Source organism: Alexandromys fortis, unplaced genomic scaffold (genome assembly GCF_014885135.2).
Source record: "Alexandromys fortis isolate MF-2015 unplaced genomic scaffold, M_Fortis_MF-2015_v1.1 scaffold_65, whole genome shotgun sequence".
Taxonomy (NCBI): Eukaryota; Metazoa; Chordata; class Mammalia; order Rodentia; family Cricetidae; genus Alexandromys; species Alexandromys fortis.
Genome location: NW_026067986.1, coordinates 688,870 through 713,794, shown reverse-complemented (window position 1 = coordinate 713,794; position 24,925 = coordinate 688,870). Strand labels below are relative to the sequence as shown.

The 24,925-nt window shown below is 46.2% G+C and overlaps 1 protein-coding gene across 1 annotated transcript; it reads right to left on the bottom strand.

Moving 5' to 3' along the window:
• Positions 1–94: 94 nt before the first annotated feature.
• Mpp4 (MAGUK p55 scaffold protein 4) lies at positions 95–24,925 on the bottom strand. Its single transcript, XM_050159154.1, has 21 exons — positions 24,850–24,925; positions 23,104–23,225; positions 19,755–19,832; positions 19,342–19,422; positions 18,404–18,535; positions 17,713–17,794; positions 16,715–16,800; positions 15,873–15,944; positions 15,027–15,223; positions 14,081–14,145; positions 12,936–12,953; positions 11,689–11,727; positions 10,257–10,277; positions 9,056–9,070; positions 8,534–8,575; positions 7,113–7,283; positions 5,714–5,794; positions 4,578–4,671; positions 3,684–3,792; positions 2,492–2,626; positions 95–1,577 (listed from the first exon to the last, which is right to left on the bottom strand). Exons 1-21 carry the CDS (start codon positions 24,923–24,925, stop codon positions 1,386–1,388), a joined length of 1,908 nt encoding a protein of 635 aa, XP_050015111.1. The 3' UTR covers positions 95–1,385.

Sequence of the window (24,925 nt, the reverse complement as noted above, 5' to 3'; positions counted from 1 at the left end):
TGAGAGAGAGGTTTTTTTTTTTTTAAATCTTGTAGCATGGAGGGCAGTGTGGCTATGAAGAAGATGAACAGACGTGGGTGCAGGGAATGCCGCTGGAAGTGACGGATCTAGGGAAACCAAGAGTCCTCATTTTGGAGTTTGCTCATATACAGGCCCCCAGAACTAGTCCATTGCCCCTTACTAAATTGGGCACTGATGTTGTGAAGAGGCTGCTTGTTCGTCCCCAGCCTCCCAGAACCGAAATAATCACACATAAACTGTATTAATTAAATCAATGTTTGGTCCATTAGCTCTGGCTTCTTATTTGCTAACTCTTACATCTTAGTTTAACCCATCTCCATTAATCTGTGCATCACCAGGAGGTCGTGACCTACAAACAAAGTTTCAGCAGGTCTGTCTCTGCTGGAGGCTCCATGGCTTCTCTCTGACTCTGCCCTTCTTTTTCCCAGCATTCAGTTTAGTTTTCCCTGCCTATCTCTGTTCCCCTATAGCTCTGCTATAGGCCCACAGCAGATCCTTTATTAACTGATGGTAATCACATCATACCGAGGTAAACCCCACATCACACTGATTCGGAAATAACATTGTTATAGGTCCACTTATTAGGTATGTGCGTGAGCCATTCTTGCTGAGTTGGTCAACTAGGCACTTTTGTAAAAAACAAACAGAAGACAAAATATCTTAAAAGTAAAATACAGTTTCAACCATTAACTATTGTCTGGTTTATTTAGAGGAAATTTTCAAAAACTAAATCTCACAAACACCATATGAAATCTGTAATTCTCACATGAATATTGTCACATTTAGAGACTTAGCATTATTCACGTTCCTAGCATCAGCTCCAATGAGGAAAGGATGGAAAAACTTGACTGAGCCAAATGAATAGCTCCATGTAATTATACAATGCTATTTATAGCCATACAGTAAGCGGCAGTGATGTGGGATTCCCCTCTGTATGCTGTGAATACCATTGGTTAATAAGGAAACTGTCTTGGGCCTGCACAGGGAATAGAGGAAGGCGGGGGGTGGGGGAGGACACTAAACTGAATGCTGTGAGAAAGAAGGTGGAGTCAGGTAGAAGACATGTAGCCCCACAGAAACAGAAGCAGGAGCTTTAGCCAGTAAACAACAGCCTCATAGCGATACACAAATTAATAGAAATGGGTTAAATTAAGATGTAAGAGTTAACAATAAGAAGCTAGAGCTAATGGGCCAAGCAATGATTTAAATAATATGGTTTCTTTGTGGGTTATTTTGGGTCTGAGCTGCAGAGCAGCCTGGAAATGAACAAGTGGCCTCCTCCAACATGGCAACAGTTGCAGTTCTAGTGGGTCAAACACTGCTGTTTTCAAGTGCAGTTGCTATACTGGGTCTTTAGGACTTGATTAAGACTCAGTGCCAGGAGAAATCCATTCCTCTGGCACCCACTGCAGTTCTTCCTGAGCCTTCTGTACAGCAGACAACAGCTGGGCACATGCATCTTGCAAGTTGTCATTCACAATCACGTGATCAAAAACCTGGCCAAACTGACTCTCCATTTTTTGGGCTAAGTCCTCCATCTCTTGTAGGTCTTCATCCTTTCGGAGAGATTGAGAAATATGAATAGAACAGGCAGTAAGACACCAGGTTGTTAGCTGTGGAGGTGCACGCCTTTAATCCCAGCACTTGGGAGGCAGAGCCAGGCAGATCTTTGAGCTCAAAATCTGCCTGGTCTATAGAGTGAGTTCCAGGACAGCCAGGGCTACCCAAAGAAACCTTGTCTCGAAAATACATACATACATACATATACACACATGTGTGTATATGTAGTAAAACTATATATACACATACGTATAGTCAAGACTACTAAACTGTATACAAATATCTAAAATTTATACATCTATTTACTCTGTGTGTGTGTTGGTACACTCATTACAGCATTTTAAAAATAAGTAAAAATAATTCAAAAATACAAATATGCTTATAAACAATTTGTTTGGCTTTGCAAATTGTGGCTTATGAGTCCTTTTGTTAAGCTAGGAAAAAGCATCACAGAATTTATTAAATCTTATTTTAATATATGTAATTAGTATCTAATAAAATTTGTTGGTGATTTTGGGTGTTTTTTGGTTTGGTTTTTTGTTTTCGTTTTTCAAGACAGGGTTTCTCTGGGCATCCCTAGCTGTCCTGGAACTTGCGTCCATAGACCAGGCTGGCCTTGAACCCAGGGATTCACCTGCCTCTGCTCCCAAGTGCTGGTAGAGTTAAAGGCATGTGTCATTACCATCTGGCTGGAAAGGATAACTTGTAAAGACATTACTCATTAAAACCTTCAAAGGATTCTGTGGAAATAACTAATTTTTTTTTTAAAAAAAAAAAAACCATTTTATTGACATGCTCCTGAGGAGAGGGTCATACAAAGACAAAAACGGTGACACATCCTCGGCCCAGCCTGACCGTCCTTCCACCTAGCCATGACTGAACGTAATACCAGGATTTCTACTTGATGTACCTTGAATTTCACGTCCACAAAGTAGTCGGTAATAATCTTAGCATTTTTCCGAGACTGCTTCATGAAACTCATGTTAGGTGGCTTAATAAATATGACATAGGGCTTCAGTTCATGAGTCCGAGCCAACTGAATGTCCTGCACAGAAAAACCAAGTGCACAGTTAGAAGACAGATGCGGGCCAGCAAGAAAGCTCAGCTGGCAGAAGCATCTGCCGTGCAAGCCTGCTGAACCCAGTCCGATCCTTGGAATCCACCGTAGAAGATAGAACTGATTCGTGAAAATCATCCCCTGGTTTCCACACAGCACATTCAAATACAAGGTATACATATTTGAAAATTAAATATAGAAAGTCCTAGCTTCCTGTACTCAGTGTGGTCATAGTCTCATGCACCCTGTCCTCAGTTATAAAATCAAAACAATTTAATAATAATATGGCTCTAGAACCAAAATTAAATTAGAATCTTAGCCCCTCCTCTTCCTAGCTATGACTAGTTATTGACTTATTGAAATAAATGTTATACATGACAAAATGCTGTTTAGTGAGAGTAGACTCCTTTGCATGACCTCATCTGACAAAATCAAAGAAAATTTCTGGAAAGGTCCGTTTGCTCTCACCTCCCTTTCCTCTAGGTAGCAGCTCTCATCGGACACCACGTCCATCTTCATAACCCCCAACTCTACTCAAGAAAGAACAAATCGCGCTCCCCCGGTTGTCTTTAGCCGCAAGTATATCGTTAAATAAATAAGGAGAATGAAAGGATCAAAAAGCTGGGCCTCCACAAACACCGATCAAACCTCAGCTCTCTTCACGCGTGGTTCAGGCGTGTAACACATTTATGCCAACGCCGAGCATCGTCTTTTGCTTAAAGCAATATCCTCCTCCACAAGAGGTTCCCTGGACAAGTTTGCAACCACTGTCAAAGCAAGAAAGACTGGGGCTGGTTTCTTAATGGCTGTCCACCCAGGTCCTGGTTCTGGGTGTGAGAAATAAAAGACTTCCTCTCCAACCAAAAGCAAAACGTTGCCAATTTACATTCCGAGGAACAAACCGGCGCTGAGATGCGAGAGGTGGCCTTACTCTTAAAAGTCTATCTGAACAAAATGTCTCAGTTACAGTCTGGGGCGTGCTCACAACACAGATCACATGCATCTGTGACTTTAGGGTGATGGAAAATGTTCTACACAGACCCACCTGAGGCTCCAAATCCATGACACAGATCTTTCCTTCCGCAAGAACAGCACGCACAGCATTCACGCTAGTTCCGTACAGGTGGCCTTTGTACTCGCCATACTCCAGCATCCTGTGAGACCAAGACATAGGAAACGACTCTCCACAAGTAAAACATTAGCAGTAGTACTAGGATCTGTGTTTGTTGGGTTTTGCTTGTTTGTCTTGTTAATTTGACTAAGCTAGATTCACCTGGGAAGAGAATCTCAGTTGAGTGATGGCTCCCATCAGGTTACCTTTAGGCAAGTCTGGGAGGGCGTTTTCTAAATTAATAACTGATATAGGAGGGCCCTGCCTGCTACAGGTGGCGTCACTCTGAGCAGGCTGTCCTGGGTTGTGTAAGAACAGAGGAGCAAGCCTGTAAGCAGCTCCTTGGCTTTTCCTTTAGCTTCTGCCTCCAAGCTCGTGTCTTGATTTCCTATCCAGGCTTCCCTCAGTGACTGACTGGGGCATGGATGTATAAGCCAAATAAACTCTTGTCTCCCCAACCTAATTTTGGTCATGGTGTTTCTCTTAGCAACAGAAAGCTAAGTAGGACACAAACGTGAGCTCCCATGGGATGCATGGATCTTGTCAGCACAGAAAGAATGACTGGATATTCAGGAGAAAACAGAACAAACAACAACAAGAAGAAAACCACAGTAGACAACCAAGGACGTATCTACTTCTTCAAATCCATTGAAGCTTGCAGCTCAAGTCTGCCCACTTCCCAAACCTGATCCCGGGGCTCTGGTAATTAATGCATATTCCTTTCTCGCGTCTTCAGAAATGAGGGGTTACTGCCAACAACTTTGGCTAATGCCTAAAAACGGACTACTTTCCAGTAACCAGAAGGAAGAATTGGCTTCTGAGCCTTACCTGTGTCCATACATGAGGCTTTCAAAAGTTTCCCTTGACACGTAGTGATACTCACGTCCGTCCATTTCGTAACTCTTTGGGGAACGGGTGGTATCTACAAGGGAAGAGTATAAAGCATTTCAGAATCTTCTAAATGTTTTGATTTGTTACCAAATGTATATTTGGATTGAGATTCCCAACTCAAACAAACAAACAAAAAACAAATGCATCACAGACAAGATGCTGAATAAGAATTGGTGAGAAAAGGTGAGAGCTGCCATGTCAAATTCCACCAACTACAAACCTTTATTGATTGCTCATAAAGGATGGGAAAGAATGTATCGTAAATATCAGCCAGGGAACACCTGTTGCTATTTCAGATCAGGTAATGCTGACCCAAAGGCGAGGCCTAAAATGCACGTCTGTTCCTTCACAGGGTACCACCAGCATCTTCTGTTTAGATAGTGCACTGATCAGCTCATGGTATCTCACTCCTCTCTCCAGGTACATTACTATTTTACCAAGAAGTAACTGCAACTTTAGAAGACTAAGTAATTGCTTGTTCTCCTGTGCCTGCACTGCTCTGAGCACGAGACCCTCATGAGTTCCTGATGGCAGGGGAGTGGTTTCTGGTGGGTTTTACAGCTGAAAATCCCAAGAGCTGGGGCGTGGCTATCAATTAAGGATCCCTATACAAGCATCCCTGGAGCACAATAAAGTTAGCATTCTTGTTTCAAGGGCGGCCCGTGTCTGTGTGCGTGTGTGTGTGTGTGTGTATGTGTGTGTGTGTGTGTGTGTGTGTTTCAATCTCCAGCCCCTTGCCTGGCTCACGAACCGTCCAGTAGTGCAGGCCCTACACTGACCGGGTTTGATTCTCAGAAGCCAATACGGCAGAAGGAAAGATCTGACTCCCACAAGTTGCCCACTGACTTCCACTTAAAGAGAAAAGAAAAACCATCTCTTGAAAGGCTAGCCTAGCGTATATACCACATGCTAGTCAATCGGCACAGTTATTGAAACAAATACCGGTAGAACTATTGAAGGGCCAGTCCTTACACTTTTCCAGCAAGGTGGTACGGCACAGTTAAGTGACATCAGTACAATCAGAGACAAGGTTTTACCAAAACATGAAGCACCAGGAAAGAAAACTAACGTACGCGGCACAGCGCTTCGAAAACAGCTGGGATTAAGCCCGATGAGTTGTCTCCTCAGCTCGTTGACTCCAACGCCAGAAGGTCCTGAACACAGACGGAGCAGAGAGAATCAGAGGTGGGTACACAGGGTTACGTGCTACACCATCCCCCAGTTGGTCTGCAGCAGGCGCTTGAGAGCCAATGCCGGTGTAGGAAAATCTGTCAAAACCCTTCTTCAGAACTGGAACAAACCAGAAAACTCCAGTGACCTGTGAAATGACTCAAACCACCCCAGCATCCAGGTACGGGAGTGAAGTCACAGACAGGGTCCGCTACTGTTGACGTTCCGAGACTTCAGCGGGCCCTTCTTTAGCTAAAGTCACAATCAGAATGCAGGGCTGTCCTACAGATGCAGTGACATTTCTAACAGGCGGCTGAGCAAGCACCCTCATGTTGTCCTGGAGGTGGGACTGGCCACACGGGCCGAGATCCTGCACAGTTACTCAGGGCCCACACTTACAAGAATACACACTTGGAATAAGGTCCTGCTGTCCTGCCCGAAACACAAAGGGCTTTATCATTTCATTTCACAGTCTGCACCACCAGAGAAGTAGCTGCAGTGGCTGCCAGGCCCGTTCTGTTCTGCAAGGGCCTGACCTGCTCACAACTCAACAAGCCACGGCGGCGGTGACATCATTTTATACTTCTCCAGGGAGCCAGTTTTGCAGAGGTCTTGATCCCAAAGTCAGATCACCCAAGCCATTTCTTGTCAAAGTTACCCCCAGAAGATTTATTTAGACACCTCCTAAAGAAAAAAAAAAGGCTAAACCTTTCTTAAAGAAATGGAATTTGGGGGCTGGAGAGATGGCTCAGTGGTTAAGAGCACCAGCTGCTCTTCCAAAGGTCCTGAGTTCAATTCCAGGTCAACCACATGGTGGCTCACAACCATCTGGAATGAGGTCTGGTGCCCTCCTCTGGCCTGCAGACATACATATAGACAGAATATTGTATACATAATAAATAAATAAATATTTTAAAAAAATGGAATTTGAAGAGTGTTTTTCTCATATGTTGTAGTGACCACCTACCCATGCAAATTCCAAACAGGTAATAAGTAAAACTCGGATAGAACCTCATTACATAAGAACCGGTTAATACTCGGGTTTTTGCATATCATGGCATGATATATTCATTCCATGTTCATGATATGTTCATACCATGTTCAAATGTAGGTCAAAGGAGAAGAGGAGGCAGAAAAGGCAAAGAACGCTGGCCTTGGAAAGCTTTCTCATAAACACAGACTTTCAAAACATATCTACAGAGGGGTCTGCGAAGAGTCCCACTTTTACTGTTACTGCCAACACAAACGTTAAATCTAGAAGGACAACCTCCCGGGCTGAGCAGCGCGCATCACGGGCCATACCCACGAGCACAATGAGGCGGTGTTTGTCTGCTGGCTGCCGCTGGTACCTCACCACCTCTTCATAAGGGGCACCCACTGCACCGTAGCAGCTGCAGGAGCAACCGGTGCTGGCGTGCAGCCGGCTGAAGTGCGACTTCCTGCGGCAGAGGCGCATGCTGCGGCGGAAACCGGCTAAAAATGGGAGGAAATGAACAAAATGTCAGAGGCGAGACAACACAGAGACCCGCTGGAAGGAGCAGTTAGCGAGCCGGGTGCAGGGGCGCACGCTTTTAATTCGGGCACTCAAGAGGCAGAGGCAGGCGGGTCTCTGGGAATTCGAGGCCAGCCTGGTCTACAGAATGAGTTCCAAGAGAGCCACATAAGTGAGACTTTGTTTCAATCAATCAGTCAACAAACAAAAATTAAAAAGTTAAAATCAAACTAAACAAATAAAAATAAATAAATAAATAAATAAATAAATAAAGCCAAGCTAAAAATAAATAAAGCCAAGCTAAACAAAAGGGAAGAAGCAGATAGTAATGCTCCACAAGGTATCTGTGAGTTCCCGGACAGCCACATATTGAGACCTTGTCTTAATTAATTAATTAAAAATAAAAAAGCCAAGCTAAACAAGATGGAAGAAGCGGATAGTGAAGTTCCACAAGGTATCTATCTGTACATGGCATCTAACAGCCACTGCTAGGTGCCAGGGGTACACCGAGCTGTGTCAAGCCACCATCGTCCACAGATTCCCGCCTGTCCCTGCTCAGGCTCCTCACTCCCGACCTTTGCACGGTGGCTGACTCTGCTCAGCCTTACATAATGATGTCAAGGTTGATAATTCTGGAAGCGAGGCACAAAGGCAGACTCCGCCAAGGATCCCAAAGGGCACCCAGGCTTGGGACCAACTTTCTAGACTGGAGCTCTGTGCCTCTCCCCTGCCTTGTGAAAAGGGGGGACAGGTTTTAATCGGGGAGGCCTGCTCCTTTAGACAGCTCTGCCCAGGTGACAGATTCTAGAAATGTGGACATGAAAGATGGAATTCGCAGCCATGAAACTGATCTCTTGAGGTTATAGCATAGTCTGGGGGGAGAAGGAGCAGATATATGTTTGACAAATAATTAAAAGATAGTCAGTGAATTTAGATAAATAAAAGCCTCGTGGTGATACACAAATCAAAAGAAATGGGTTAATTTAAGATTTAACAGCTAGCTAGGAATATGCCTGAGCCATTGGGCAGTGTTATAATTAATATATGTGTGATTATTTGGGTCTGGGCGACCAGGATATGGAAACACAATCTCTATTTACAGAAGTCAGAACATGAAGCAGTTTGCAGGGGTTCATCAGCATCAGCACAGGCAGCTTTCAAGAAGGTATCCAGATAGCAGGAACAGCACTAACAAGCAAAAAGCCCACACCTCTTATCAGCCATCACCTACCAATAAAGAACTTCTGTCCATTGCCAACAAACTCCTCTTTAGCTGGAACATAGAGAACGGAGAATTTGTGAGGGGACAGACAGGGATCCAGCAAGCAAGTGCATGACCTCATTCTCTGGTTTCCAGAAATGCTTTCTGTAGCTGTCAGGCCAGCTGATGTCACCCTTGGGCAGAGCTCTGGGAGTGTCCTCTGCCCTCTCCATCCCTCTGCCCTCACACAAGCATAAACACATAAATAAAAATTAAAACAAATCTGAAAATGAAGAAAGCAGCGTATCAATCCCATCTCCTAGCGACATTTTTCTACGCTATGTAAGCATATTCACAGGGAAATCTCACTAACGTGGATTCATAAAGCTTAATGGCCTACATCTGTTTCAAATGTTTTCTGTGAAACTGACTAGTTACTACTCAGCTGGCCTTTAGAAGTCATCTCTTAAGTTATGCTGCCCCCTTGTGGCAGAGAAAGACCTTAGGCGTAGCCCTACACGGTCTAGGCAGGAGATAAAAGTGGACACTTACCTTCTGCAAGTTCCTCTGGATATTGGAGCATGCACAGGGAGAAACGTGAAAAATCAATCTTTGCAAAGATCGAGTTAAATGATTAAATAAATGTGAATGACATCACAGGGAAGACATGTAACCCTAGCAACAGCTCTAACTTGGCAAGGCAGATGAACACCACAAAGTTGGGGCTCAGAAACTTATTGGATCTGATTCCACTGTTGGGGGACAGTAATTTGTCCTGCAAGTTGTGTGTCCAGACTTCCCGTGAAGCTGTTGTTCATCCTTGAAGACTACAAATGAAGGCACCAATAAGGGGATGCGATGACTTGAAGCCTCTCTCCTCTCCCACAACCGTATTGCCACATTCCTGAGAAGGGTTTTAGGCAGACGGGCAGACGCTACAACAGGCTAACACACACACTTTCTTCTCCAGCTGGTCCTGTGAAGACCAGGGTGGTGGGGCCAGGTGTCTAAACACACAGCAAATTGTTTGGGTGTTTTTGCTTGTTGCTTTCTAGACATATTCAAGTGACTGGGTTTTTAGCTGCTGTTGTTACATTGTTTTTCTAGTTAAAAATAGACTGTATCACTGCCCCCCCCCAGGAATTCAAGAAGGTTACATTCTATTTCACTCAGAGGCAGAGATGGAAACTGACTAGGTCTAACGAGTCACTAAGCTGGCCAATCAACAGGAGCATCACCAAGGACTGCCAAGCGTTTATCTACTTAGCAAGCATGCCATCTGGGTACTAACTGTTCCTTAATTGAGCTCTTAAGAGAGCAGGGAAACTGGGAATCAAGTCAATAGCGTACCCAGACAGGCTGCCCATTTAAACACAGAAAACAACACTATAGGAATCTATTCTGCTACTAATGAACCAATGGTATCTTGAATAACAGACAATAGAAGCTGCCTTAATTATTACAAGTAATACATTAACAAAAAAGAAAGCTTATTCTTCATAAACACTGGGCTTCCATCTTATCTGCTGTCTATGTGGAGTAGAGTGTGGAAAATAAAGGCTTCAGTAACTACAAGGCAATGTCTTAATTCTGTCTTCCACCAGAATGACTGCCTTCTTTGTGTGGGTATGTGAGCATAACTGTCTGTCTGTCTCTGTGTGTGTGTGTTGTATCTCTAAATATGTTTACATTATGTCAGAACATGGAATATATACCTAAAAGTTAAATACAAAGTATGCATGTTTTAACTTACCAGATTCAAAGGTTTCTTCATCTGTGGTTTTCAGTGGGGGTGAAAAGCAAAAGTACCATTACATGATTGTCCTCACCAAGTCTGCATCTTAGCAGTGCAAGCCCAGCCCATGTTTCTACTCATACACTACCTTTAAAATGCTTTTTATTAGATCAAATTGAGTCAGTGTTGGCTCTATGGCACACATAGGTTTTAAATGAGATAGATAGCATTCAATCGTTGGGCTATGATCACCAAGAGGGATGCAGCATTAAATAAAGAAATAAAATAATTGGAGAGAAGAAAATAAATTTAAAAAGCGGAACAGCACAGGAACCTCCTCCTGACCACTGGATGTGGCACAGGGGACTGCTCCAGGGGTCATCAGGTTAGGAGATGTGTATGCTAGGTCTCGCAGCTAGAGGGCATAGGAAGGAGGAATAAATTAATAACGTCTGACTGGAGTGACCGACTGAGAGAGATGAGATAAACCAACTGTCGGCAATTAAAACAACTTCTGCTGTTCTCATAAACTTATTTATTTAGCGCTGTATGTGTGAGAGAGGGGAGAGAGAGCACTGGCAAAGTATGTGTACATCTGTTTGGGGGAAAGGAAGAAAATGACCCTCGAGCTAAAAAAAGAAAAAGATTATGGAACCTGTTTTTTTTTTAAGTGTTCATATTATTCTCTTGTATTCACTGGTCTCTGAAATATATAAATGAATCTTTCAAAAGCATTTCTTTCCTTTCTAAACACTAGAATAGCCCATAGCGTCAAGATAGTCGCCCATTAGAGCAGGGCATAATCCTTATAACTCATGCACTCAGGAGGCTGAGTCACGAGGATCGCTGAGTGTGAGAAGCAAGCTACACTAGGTGGTAGGTACCAGGCCAGCCTGAGATACAGAGCGAGAGCCTGTCTCCAAAGAAAAACCAAACAAGCCCACCCATCAGACCAATGCCTCTGTGACCTGTTTCCTCACAAAACCTAGCGGCTCATCAGCCAATCCTGCTACCACCGTTAAATTTGAGGGAAATCTTTCCAGAATTTACAAAAACCATTTAGTATAGAAATGGAACTCATTACTTTCTACCCTGACTAGAATCATTCAATGTAATAACAAAAATATATTTTGCATTTTCAATATTTGGTACCGCCCTGTTTTCGTCTATTCCACAAGGAGCGTGGGCATTTCCGGCTGTGCCCACACCTCACTGGCTATCTCTGCGTCTTGAGATAATTTCCAAGATGGAACCCTGGAGATTTGCAGAACCCCCAGCTTTGCTTCTCCCCCCAAGTGCAGAGCCACAACAGAGACCCATGGTTGGGCTCATTGCGCACAGGTCTTCCAGAGGAAGGGACCGGTAGCCCCTTGACGCCTCTGCTTCTGGTCGTCTAGAGCTGAGGAGGTTCGCGTTTCTCCTCGTGGTGACTCAACGGGGGAAATGTTACCTGCTTCCACACAGGTCTCGTCAATTCTCATGTTCTCCTCTACAAAAGAGCACAGACAGGGGACCTAGAACTTAAGGTGTGCCCGCGTTTAGAACAAAATTTTATTGAGGATATGTCAGCCAAACTCGGAGCACCTTTGAGTCTTACCCTTCGGACTACTGCTTACTTGGAGAGAGGAGACAAATTCTACTGTATCAGAGGAAAAATGCATGTGGTGAGCAATAGGACGTGAAACGCTACAATTCAGGCAACACTGGTTAGCGCTCACAGTGCCAGATAAAGTGCGCCCCCTGTTGGAAAAGGCATCAGCAGCATTGCCCAGCTGTGGATCCTGAATAGCACAGTGGCTGGCCAGGCAAGGGCCCCACTGCTACAACACCAGCAGGATTGCTTGGGGCTATCCAATTACTTCCTGATTGGATCTGAAGCCAGTTCCACAGAAAGAAACTCAAAACTGATACTGACAACCTGGACCAAAACCTATGGCTTGGATGTCATAGGCCCTAGGGCACAATTTACTATTGATATGTGGCCTAACTACCTTCTAAATAGTTATTTTTGTACCCTGAGACGAGCGCTGCTAGCCATCTTGGCCAGAGAAACTTCGTGTGATGGGAAACACTTAATACAGTGTCTCGTCGCTGGTCAAAAGGCAAAAGCTACCTCCCTCATTGCGGCTGAGAAGGGGGGAGAGAGAGAGAGAGAGAGAGAGAGGGGGGGGGGAGAGGCAGAGACACACAGATCAATGAGAGATAGAAGAGAGAGAAACAGAGACACAGGGAGATATAAGAGAGGACAGAGAGGAGGGAGACAGAGAATTAACATGCAGATGACTGAACAAGAACAATTAGAAAGGTAATCCCCAAAGGTCCCATTTATCCCCAACATGGGGCCTCCAGATGGAAGCTCAAATCTCTAGACTGTTTCCAATTTCAGACAGCATCCTCTTCTTCTGAATCTCAGTTTTTCAAACAGAGGTGAGAATAATAATTTCCTTATGATGTCAGGACCTTTTGGTCAAACAGTTGAAACAAAACCTTGCACTTAACTCCCACTGAGCTCTGAGCCTGCGCTGTGAGCCGCTAGAGCTAGAACTTGATGAACAAGCCCCACGTCTCCGTCCTTGATGGCTCAGATCAGGAAAATCACCTTTCTTGTGCCCTCCCACTACCAGATCCGCAGGGAAAGCTTCCCATAGCCGAGTGAGCGGGAATGGTAAGGGTGTTTTCCTGAATCCTGTTTCTTACCTTCTTCCATAGAGAATGCTAGCAACAGGGAGAAAAAAGAATAGTGTTCAGTTTCTGGCTTTTTTTTTTTTCCTTCAGGTTAACTTACAACAAGAAGCGCAAAGCGCCAACATTGCGATTAGTATTCTGGCATTCGTGGGGACTCCTATGATTGCCCTTCAGAAGTGAATGCGTGTTCACGAACGTCTGCACGTGGGGATCTGCTTGCTTCTGGCAAATGTACTCCATGTCCTCTCAACATGCTCTGTAGGAGGCATGTTCTCAAGTCTGAGTTAGTGGAGAGTGTATTGTGGGAACTCAGGTCTAGGATGGAAGGGAGGGAGGGAGGGAGGGAGGGAGGGAGGGAGGGAGGGAGGGAGGGGGGGGGAGGGGGGGAGGGAAAGAGGAAGAGAGGGAAGAGGATGGGATGGAAGGGAGGAGGGAGGGAAGGAGAGGGAGGGAGGGAGAGAAGAAAGGAAGTGTCTGACTTGTGCTGGGTTTTTTTTTTTTTTTTTAACTTGACTTAAACCTACACCTATCCGGGAGGAGGAACTCCTGTTGAGAAAATGCCTTCATCAGCCTGGCAAGTCTGTTGGGGGGTAGGTCTTGATTAATGGTTGATGTGGGAGGGCCCAGCTCACTGTGGGAGTTACCATCCCTCGGCTGGTGGCCCTGGATTGTATAAGAAAGCATCCTACACAAGCCATAAAGAGCCAATCAGTGTGCAGAACTCCTTCTCTGCTTCAGTACCTGCCTCCAGGTTCCTATCTGACTTCCTGCGACAATGGACTGATATGGAGCCATACGCAAAACAACCCTTTCCTCCCCATGTTGCTTTTGGTCATGGCGTTTATCACAGCAAAAAAAAAAAAAAAAAAAAAAAAAAAAAAAAAAAAAAAAAAAAAAAAAAAAAAAAAAAAAAAAAAAAAAAAAAAAAAAAAAAAAAAAAAAAAAAAAAAAAAAAAAAAAAAAAAAAGAAGCTAAGACTCCTTTTCATAAACTGAAAACTAAAGGAATGGAAGCCTACGGTAGGATTTCTGAGGGCTGGGTGGGATTATCTTGGGACAGTGAGGCAGAAAGGGAGCCTGAGATCAGGAGCCCCCTCCCCGGATGTGCGTGCGTGCCGAATCGGAGGTCTCTGCACGCACTCGCCTACGCACATTCACGTCGGGTGGACTTGAGGCAGGTGTGAGGCTGGTACGGCTGCGACCACCAGAATTCCCGCTGCTTCCTAGGCAGAAAGAAAGCAAAGACTGGTTGACTCCATAGGTGGTGTTCTCTCGGGGCCGTGACGCTGAGTCTGCCTTCAGAAGACACAGAAAGACATCACGGGTGGTTCTAGTCCACTGAATCGGGGGCCGCAGGCTCACCACGGGTGGCTCTAATCCACTGAGCCTGCGGCAGAGGCTGTACTAAATTCCACCATCATTTCCAGAACAACCTTCCTTTCCTTTAAGAGTTCCCCACTTAGAATACCAATCCCCATTCTTCCTGACTGCTCCCATACGCTCAGCAGAAGTTGTAATTCTGGGGGGTTTTAAGCAGGCAAATGTCCTTTCTAATACCTCTTGGGGCTTTGATCTTTTATCCAATAGAGGCTCGTTCTACCTCTGCCCCCACCTCCAACTGCCACGCCCTGGGGCCTCTCAGTGCAACAGCTGCCAACTCTGCAAGATTTCAGTTTCTCACACCTCTTATTCCTGCCAACACCCCCTTCATCACAGTCTCAATAATCTGCGGATGCTATAATCTATTGATCTCACTTCATGACCCAATCAGCTCCTAAAGGCCCTGACTTTTAGTATTACTGCTCTGGGGGTTGCATTCCATCACACGAATGGGGTATTGGGTTGATATTGAGACCTCAGGCATGGTTTTAGGTTTAATCTAGTCTCACAAGTGCTTCTCTCTCCCTTCCGGCTGATATAATGCTCCTGGTCCTCTTTAGCGTTTAAGAAGCTGGAAGTCTGTCCATAAACTCACAGTTTGGTTTATCAACTTTGGTGTCTATGTTCTTCCATCTTGCCTGCGTCTTTATCAGACATTCAGAAACGCAACGTCCCAAGCACAGCCCGATGGCCTAATTCTGCCGCCTAGAGCGACCTTCCTTACCTCTTCAGGAGTTGGCTAGAAGGAATTAGGCCTGCGCAGACAGCAAGGTCTGAGATTTTCCGGGCCTGCCACCAGAGGGCATCATTCTGGTCCACAATCTGTAGAATGTCTCCTTTCAGGAAAGGCAATCCAGCATCCGCGCAAGGGATGTCAGGATCCTCCTGGGGCCAGTAATCGATCATGGCGCGCACGTGAACCTGGCAGCAGGTGCGTAATGGTACGGTCAGCAGAATGCGCGCCCAGAAACCATCGCGACTTAAAACCATCGCCCCCTACGCCTCTGCCTGTTGCTCTCATCTTTCTTTTCTACCCTCACCGTAAACTAAACGCCGGAGGGGGAGGGGTGCTGTTGGCGTCCCAGTCACAGGGCGTGGAGAAAACAGACTGGACCGAGGCTGGAAGCTTCCTCCCTGCTAGCGAGCACTAGAAGGGGCTACGCAGGCCGCTGAGGAGGGCCTGTCATCAAGCTGTTCTTATCTGTGGATCTGTATATAGAAATACCAACCAGCCTGGCAAAGTGAGAGCTCTTTGGTGCAACGGTGGCAAGCCAGCTGGGTGTGAGGCTCATTCCACAGAGAGAATCCACTTTCAGTGCTGCGAACACAGCCCAAAGTCTGCGGCTGGGGAGGTCATGGGCCCTCGTGGGAAGCCACTGATAATGTCTTGCTAAATGGGCATGATGAGCCCGTCAAGTCACTTTCCGAATAGCTATGCTGATACCCATAGATCAGCTCTGGTCAGAGACGTTGCTTTTTGCGGTGGCCGGCGGTTACTGCAAAGACTCTTACATGGTCAGAGGACCGAGACTAGATGATTAGGGAGTGAATAGCCAAGAGAAGCTCTTACCGTCTTCTGGCTGCTCACAGGCGGGGCAGACACAGGCACCACCTTGAACATGATCGTACCACAAGACATCGCCTGGAAGACAAAGAGGTGCAGAAGACAGAGCAGTATCTGACTGTGTCCAGGTCTCGTGACAGCAGTCACCACAGCGACCAGCACAGGGGTCTGCAGCTAACTGTCCCACTCAGAAATGGAAACTGGGAAGCGATTTATCTCCATCTGCCTCTTGGCAGGGCACCAGGGTCACCGGCTGCAGAAACACACGCTGAGGGGGCCTTTCCCGGGGACCCTCACTCAGTGGGGTCTCCCTTCCATACACCTTAAGGAAAAGACAGCGTCTTTGCCATCTCTCCTACTCAGTAAGCTTTTCCCGGGCACTCATTCCTAAGCCAGCAGCCCCGGCCTGATAGGAAGTTTAAGGGACTGCCCCGAGTCTTCTCAGAGAGCCCACAGCTTCCAGACTAGAATTGGAGAAGAAACCCTCCCACTTGATGTGAGTGAGGCTGAAGCTGTATGAACGTATTAGGGAAGGAGGGACGTCTCTGGGAGCAGACGGTCTCCGAAGCCTCACTCAGCCCCGGCTCAGTTTCCCACCGAGCACAGGTAATGGGGGACTTGTGTGTGTGTCGGGGGACAGCTGATCCTATGGGGAAGAAGAGTGTGAAGGGAAGCGTCCCAGCCTTTGTCAGAACTTCTGGGAGCTAAACACGAAGTTTGGTGAGTCGCACGGCAACAGACAAGGTCCAGGGCTGAAGACGGGAAGCTGCCCAGAGGGACTTAAGTGCACACACACCACGGACCTTGGCACATCACTAAGTCAGTCACCAACCAAGAGCGGCAGTTACCAGGATGTGGATAACCTGCTCCGGGTCCAGGCCCTCTACTGAGACACCATTAACTTCCACCAGTTTGTCCCCAGCGTACAGCAACCCTAGGGAACAGAAACACAGACAGAGGAGGGGGTCCAAAGGGATAAGACAGAGGCCACTATTACAAGTTTATGACCCCAAGCACGTTTGAAAATTTTAAATAAAAGAAAACCTGTTTACTCTGACTTATGCCGCCATAACTGTCTGTGATCACTCATTTTCCATCTCTTGGCCCACTTATACCGCCATAACTGTCTGTTATGTTATCCACCTCTTGGTCCACACCAAGAGTGATTTGGTACTTTTTCTTTCTACTCTGATGTTGTAAAGTGGAACCAAAACACCAGTCAGAAGAACACTGAAGATACCAGGGTAGCGAGTAAATGACATTTGAAAAGAAAAAGAATGGACTATTCTTCAAAAGATCCAGTGTGGAAGAAGTTGGGGGTGAGATGAATTCTTTTTTTTTTTTTTTTTTTTTGGGATTTTTCGAGACAGGGTTTCTCCATGGTTTTTGGTTCCTGTCCTGGAACTAGCTCTTGTAGACCAGGCTGGTCTCGAACTCACAGAGATCTGCCTTCCTCTGCCTCCCCAATGCTGGGTTTAAAGGCATGCGCCACCACCCGAGGCGAAGTCTTGAACTAGGTGTGGTGACACGAATCTAAAACACCAGCATTGGGGAGCCGCGAGCCCGGAGCAAGTGAGTTCAAGGTCACAGCTCAGGGGTGAAGCTTTGCTGGGTTTCCTCGAGAATGTTAACAAGACTGTACCTCATGGTAGCATGTAGGGGCTCTCTGAACAAGGCGCTGGAGCCCTTCAAACATTTGTCCTTGGTTTCTTTACTACACAGCCAAGCAAAGCAACATCTGAAGGCCCTGACCTAAGTGCAAAAAGAGACTTCTTGCCTTTGAAAGAAAAAATCACAGAGTCCAGTGTCCCCTTTGTCTGGCTTACACGGTGCCACCCCAGCTTACCGCTCCTCTCCACCAGTCCACCGTGGATGACCCTGGCCACCAGGATATCCCCCGTTGGCTCATGGCGCTTGATGGTAGCTCCCTGCAGAGAGAACACAGATGTCCTGGGCTTTACTATCACAACTAACACAACACAGCTTCTCTCTTCAGCACAGGGATTTTCTTAAGAGCTGGAAGGGGTCCCCGTTGCTCTGTGGCCATCGGCCACATCATGCCATCTAAAAGGACAGCCCACCAGACCTTGGTCTCGGTAGGCATCCATACAATACACAGACATAGAATATTTAGAACCGTCTAAAAGTTAAGTGTCCATGATTGTAAGGAAAGAAGTGCCCTTAGAGAATCAATTAATGTCTTACCCACTTCCTATTAGTAGAAGAGAAAGATGTAGGCCAGTGTATTAGAACTGAGTAAAATGTGCAAAAGACAAAATAAATAATATAGATGTCTTGCTTTCACAAAAAGTTTATTATATATAAAAGAAATATGCTAAACAGAAATATTTTGGTCTTGCAAACATGACCAGCAGTACGTTTGAACCACAGGAAGAATTACGCTGGCTATCACACCATGCTTTCCACTCTGTGTGTGACTGAGACAAAACTGCCATTCAAGTTAACTATCAGATATGACGTAGATCACTGAGAACCCCCGGCACAACCCTAAACAAAACATGAAATGCTCTCCTTACCAGGGGCTGCTGGTTTTTCACCAAACAAACAATCCTCATGGCTTCTTCGCTGTCAGGAATATTGTCGGGCAGCGGGGGGAGAAGGGGCTCAAAGTCTTTCTGAGCTACTGTATCGTGGGCACTGAGCAAAGCCTGGGAAGAGAAAGGGGAAGCTGAGCAAATGTCACGTGCAGCACACGTGTGTCTCAAAGATGGTGACCCAATGCTGTATAAGACATACAACCATGAACACACCTATGTGTCATGCACAATTCCAAGCAAATTCCATCATAGTCAGGTGTACTCAATTCTCCCTGTTTATAGATAGGGGGTCAGGGGATACAGAGGCTAAAAAGCATACAGTGACCTCTTTCAGGGGCTGGAGAGATGGCTCAGAGGTTAACAGATTAATAAAAAGCTTGTTCTCTTTCAGTGGGCCTGGATTCTGTTCCCAGCACCCACATCAGGAATCTTATAATTGCCTGTGGCTCCAGTTTCAAAGGATCTGGATGCCCCCTTCTGGTCTCTGCAGGCAACTGCACTCATGTGGTGCACATAAACTCACAAAGACACATACATGAATATGCGGATAAATGTATATCCCAAGTAATTTCATACCTCAAAATCTTCCCAATGTGGAGAGAAAGTATAGGGGTTATTTCTTTATAACCAGGAGCTACCCTGGATGACTGCCCAGAATTCTACAGGGATAGCATCCTTTTGGGAGAACAAGACACCCTGGAAAGTTCTGGGCGCCCCCTCATACATGCGATAGCAGTGGCTGGATGATTAGTCAACCACAGGTGAGTCCCATATCTTCAAGTATAATCTGTTGGCTGCTCATGTACAGAAAGGGAATATATATTCATAGATAATGTTTTTAATCCTCTTTTATTTACTCTTTCCACCTCTGTCACATGCCAGATGAGCAAACTCTGTCCATTTCAGCAAGTGCTTACCTTGCAGTGTGGAGCCTGGAGGACTTGTCTTAGCTCTTGGATCTCAGGAGAACTGGAAGCTTTGCGTAGTAGTTCCAAGACCTGATTCATGATGGAAAAAATACAGCATAAAGTATTTGTGAGGGTTTCAAGACAGGAGTTCTACGCGCAACAGCCCTGACTATCCTGAAACTAGCTCTTGTAGACCAGGCTGGTCTTGAACTCACAGTATGCAAGCGTGTGAGTTTGTGTGTGTGCATGCGCATTTATGTGTGTAATTTTGGAAGACAATTTTCCCTTATACTAAGCTCAGTTAAGAACATGTATTAAAATGCATGCTCCCAACAGAAACCTCCATTCCTTTGAACAAACACTCCAGGCCAGAGGACAGTAGCAGCAATGGCTCTATGGGTTTCCAGGTAGAGCCACCTTACCTCACAGGATAAGGTCTGCGCATGAGTTGTCACGGGAAGCAGTTTCCGTTCTTTGAACTTCTGAAGGCAGTCGTAAACCTGTGGAAGGGAAAAAGCATGACAGTGACCCTGATCCTGAGACGTGACCAGGGACATTTTAGAGTAAAGGTCTCAAAGGAAGAAACAGCCAAGGTGGCTGTGCTCACACCTGAACACGTGACACTGAGTGATTCCAGCAGCTGAGTGGAGGTCCCAGGGCTTCAGGGGCCTCATTCCTGGCTGCCTCCAGGAGACTGATATCCCCAGAGCCCTTTCATTGATTAAAAAGTACGCAAATATTTCCCTTGTTAAGGTGAGGGAGGCAAGAGAAGATGCCTGGCGCTGACACCAACGGGGAGCTTCTCCAGGAGGGTCTATGGGGTTGAGACCCCTTCTCCAGGAGGGTCTATGGGGTTGAGACCCCTTCTCCAGGAGAGTCTATGGGTTGAGACCTCTTCTCCAGGGGGGTTTATGGGTTGAGACCCCGTAGGACCTCTGTGCTCAGCAGTTGGGCAGGCCACAAACTGTGTGACTCACAACCCATCAAGAGTCCCAGATAAGGAGCCAGACATTCAGAATGTGCTCGTCCCTGCTCAGTGTGGATCTTTGAAGCTGTTCAGGTCTCCTTCCTCAGGCAATTCTCCAGTGTGAATTCGTTTGTGCAAATTCCAGCTTCACCTCCCCTGATTCATGGGGATTCTTTTTCCGAACTGGATGAGGAATCAGGCTGGGTAAGCAAAACTTGCCTGGATTCACAGTGATTCCCTTCAACTTATTCTGGGGTCAGATTTCTCTTACAGATGGAGAAAAGAGGTCCAAGAGGTGGCTTAGCCTCTCCGTCTATATCTGTGATGAACGGGCTTCCTGCTGAGCTGTAGGGCTGCTGGTACTCAGATGTATGTGGGAGTGGGACTGGGGGCACTCAGTATAAAGAACCCACGCTCACCAAAGATAGTGAGCCTGGGGGGCATTCATAATGAAACCCAAACTCCAGGCCCTGGAGGGGGGGTGTGCGCACATGCTTGTGTGTGGATGTGCTTGTGTGCACGCATTTGTATTGATGTATGTGTATGTGTGTGTGATGGGGGATATTAGGGATTAAGTGCTTCCTAGGCATGGTCTATATAGTGAGTTCCAGACCAGCTAAGGCTTCAGCTTGTGAGACCCAGAATCCAGTGATTTAAAACAAGTGATGTTCATCTTTGGTCATTCAGAAGCTGTGACCGCTTCAATTTTAAAGGCCATCACCTTAGCACTTATCCTAAGGCTGACCATATTCATGCCTATTTGGAAGAAACACCCATATCCCCAAAATAACTTGAGTTCTATGTACTCCTTACTGCCTGAAATTTGCTACTTAGGTAAGGCTGCCTCACAGAGACCTCTGCTTCTGCCTCCCACGTGCTGGGGCTAAAGGCATTCAACACCACACCCAGCCAGAAGTGGCCTTTTATAAAAGCATTTTTACTTGTCCAGAGTTGGCCTTAAGGACCAAGGATTGTGGAGAGATGATCTGGAGTTGCTGGTGGCCATTGTGGTCCCTGGTTTCTCATCGTAGGGACCTCTGAAAAAACAAGTTGGGGGCAATAAAGAAAGGACATTGCTATTTATTCTTCGGCGTGCTCCCTTTGACCCCTTTGAGAGCAAGAGGAGCAACATCAAATCATGCCTGTTGTGTGTTCATCGTGGACAGTTACGATGAGGTGATACCCAAGTAACTCAACTTTATCTGGGGCATGACTGATTCTGAGACCCTGCCTTTGAGTATCTCCAAAACAATGTTCAGAAAGAGAAAACTCTTGAAAGTCATCCACTAAACATTCAGAAGAAGGGCCTTCAGTTCTTGAAACTTAAAATTACACGCACTCCCATGTCAGAGCACCTGTTTGACATGAAGGAGACACGGAAGTCCATCCACTACATCAATGTTGACAACAAAGAATGGGTGGCCACCTTCATTGAGTGTGTGGGGAAGCAGATGTCCTCTTGACAAGTATGGCTGCACCAGCTCAAGGATGGGATGGGAAGAGCCTGGTCTCTGGGGACCAAGATGACCTAGAACTACCAGAAGGACATGGAAGAGAGTAAATCAAGTTTTGAGAATCTCTACAAGATCACGAAGGAGATCTTTGACAAGAAGGCGGAGAAGGCGAAAGTCTCCGATAGGCACGTGTCTTCACTCTGCTGCCTTATGAATAGCACCTGTGCTGGCCAGCAAACAGAGCAGTTCACAAAGGCCCAGGCACTGTGAAACAGCCCTGTCAGGGGCTACATAACAGTCAAAAAGGACTCGGAAATCAACCCAGACCACCTGGTTGTGGAGATCCTGCAGTAGCTGACTGGGACTGTCAAAAACAAGGCTCTCAAGGACCCCATGGCATTGCTGTTAAGGGGCTGGAGAGATGGCTCAGTGGTTAAGAGCATTGCCTGCTCTTCCAAAGGTCCTGAGTTCAATTCCCGGCAACCACATGGTGGCTCACAACCATCTGCAAAGAGGTCTGGTGCCCTCTTCTGGCCTGCAGGCATACACACAGACAGAACATTGTATACATAATAAATATTAAAAAGAAATAGCTACATTTTGCTTCTTGGCTTCCCGCTTGCGGATCCTCAGAACAACTCCAACCATGACCACAGTTGGCTCCTAGGTGAGGATGCTGAGAATCGAAGCTCGATTAATAAAACTCAGAGAGAGAAATTGGGGTTCAACCTGAAGGTCAGAAAAGGAAAGCAGCCAACCACTGGCTCTTACCTCTACCACAGTCCGAAATGGCGATCCTGCCTCCAGGAATCTCAGAATGAGACTGTGTCTGAGAGCTGTCTCTTCCCTTTAGTTCTGGGATTAAAGGCGTGCACTGCCCCCATTTCTATGGCAACTAGTGTGGCTACTGGGATTGAAGGTGTGTGTTATGAGGAGTCTCTCATGGAAGCAGATTAAAGTACCCCCTGGGAAGACTGCCGGCTTTGCCTTGTTTTTCCTATGGCTCCTCCAGCAGCCATGACTAGCCTTCATCCATCCGGCTCTCTGCCCATTTCTTCTTTCCTGTCCTTGTGTCTTAAGACAGGAAAATCCTCCCCTCCCCTGACAGCAAGGTTGAGTGTTGTGTATTGAGGTTTTATGGAGCTTTTTGTTGCTGCTGCTGCTGCTGTTTGTTTGTTTTTAGTTTTGTTTCGGCTCTGAAATTAAAAGTATGCAAAACAAAGAAGATGCAGTTTTACTTAGAAAAATCAAATAAATAAACTAACACTTTTTGGCACACTTTTCCAGCAACCTGACCCGACCAACGCATCAGCTTTTGCTAGCCAGAGCGGGCAAAGGCTCCACACTCACCTTTAGCAGAGCCTGCAGCCACGGCGAGTGGAGGAGGTCATACAAGAGATACAGGCCATTCACATCTCGGCTGTAGAAAAGACTCAGCTCCTGCAGGAGGAGCCTCAGGATTCCAGAGAGGCCTAGGGGAGGAGGACAGAGCCCAGCAGGTGGGTAGAGGCGGCAAGGAAGACGGTGTGACCACTGAAGCTGCTCACAATGCTGGGCTTGCCAGACATTCTATACGAGTGGGAACAACACTGGATTGAAGGCCTGAGGGTGGTTCCAAGCCCTATCCCATCATCTAGGCTGTAAATTTCAGAAGACCATGTGACTGTGTGAAAAAAATTCCTTTTGGCAAACTGCAAATAAGCTAGCTTTGCATAGGGCTGAGACTAACATCAGATAAAATGGTGGCAATGTATAGACACGCGATCCCGTGAGAATAATGTGATCACGTTCCCCTCTAACCCTTGACCAGACAGGAATTTATCCCTAAATCATCCACTTGTCTTCTGGACCTTCTCTCTGAAATCAAACACAGTTGTTGACTTGTGCTCTTTCTGAAAATACTTATTGAAAATGTTACTGAAAACCTCTCTCTTTAGACTTTAAAGTTTTAAAATTACATTGAATTATTTATTTGTTATTTGTTCATTTGTGTGGGACAGGGGGCATGAATGCCATAGCCTTTGTGTGGAAGCCGGAGTATAACTTGTAGGAACCAGGTCTCTCATTAGACCAAGCGGGTCCCAAGGACTGAATTCACGCACTTAGTCTTAGCAGCAAGTACATCTACCTACTGAGCCATCTGGCTGGCCCGCCCACTACAACATGTTCACATTATTTGTTTATCGTGTGTGTGTGTGCATGTGTGCGTGCATCTGTGGTGGTCAAGGTGTGTGTGTGTGCATTTGTGTGTGTGTGCATCTGTGGAAGTCAGGGTATGTGTGTGTGCATTCGTGTGTGTGTGCATCTGTGGAGGTCAGGGCATGTGTGTGTGCATATGCATGTGTGCATCTGTGGTGGTCAGGGTGTGCATGTGTGTGCATGTGTGTGCATCTGTGGATGTCAGAGTGTGTATGTGTGCATCTGTGGAGGTCAGGGTGTGTGTGCGTGTGTGCATGTGTGGAAGTCAGGGTGTGTGTGTGCATCTATGGAAGTCAGAGTGTGTGTGTGTGTGTGCATCTGTGGAGGTCAAGGTGTGTATATGTGCATGTGTGTGCATCTGTGGAAGTCAGGGTGTGTGTGCATGTGTGCATCTGTGGAGGTCAGGGTGTATGTGTGTGTGTGCATCTGTGAAGGTCAGGGGACAATTTGAGGGAGTAGATTCTTTCCAACTCAGGCCGCCAGTTCTGATGACAAGCAGCTTGACTCACAGAGCAATCTCGCCAGCCCCTTCTAGGCTTCCTAACATAAATTTCAACATTCTACCGAGTAAAGGAACTACATACATAATATGTATGAATCCTCAGTTATTTTCATCATAAAAACAAAAATCTTTGAAGTGTTACTCTGCTTGTGAACAACTGACCCAGTTCTGAGTTTATGTAAAACAGTGTGGCCTGGCAGGGTTCTGACTCTCCCATGGCAATTGTCTGTCTCTGACAGTCTCTCCCGTGGTTATCAACAGTAGTGCTGGTGGGCAAAGGTGCAGAATAAGCCCCCGGGGAGGGTCACAGCGAGCATCCCTGTGTACTTGATCGCTTACTCGGATATTCCTATAAGTCTTCTCTCGTCTAGAAAAGGAATTCTGATAACACATACCATTGTCAGGGTTGGGGACCGTGGCAAGTGTCCCCTCCTTGTCGGCCAGCTCCGCTCCTCGGTCTGACTGTCTCAT

Excerpts from the sequence above, each read along its gene's own strand:
- Mpp4 (XM_050159154.1), bottom strand. The coding sequence starts at position 24,925 with ATGAGACAGTCAGACCGAGGAGCGGAGCTGGCCGACAAGGAGGGGACA. Across the intron at positions 18,536-19,341 it reads TCCAGGCTCCACACTGCAAG|GCTTTGCTCAGTGCCCACGA; the intron begins GTAAGCACTTGC and ends TTCTCTTCCCAG. Across the intron at positions 16,801-17,712 it reads TGGACTGGTGGAGAGGAGCG|GGTTGCTGTACGCTGGGGAC; the intron begins GTAAGCTGGGGT and ends TCTGTTCCCTAG.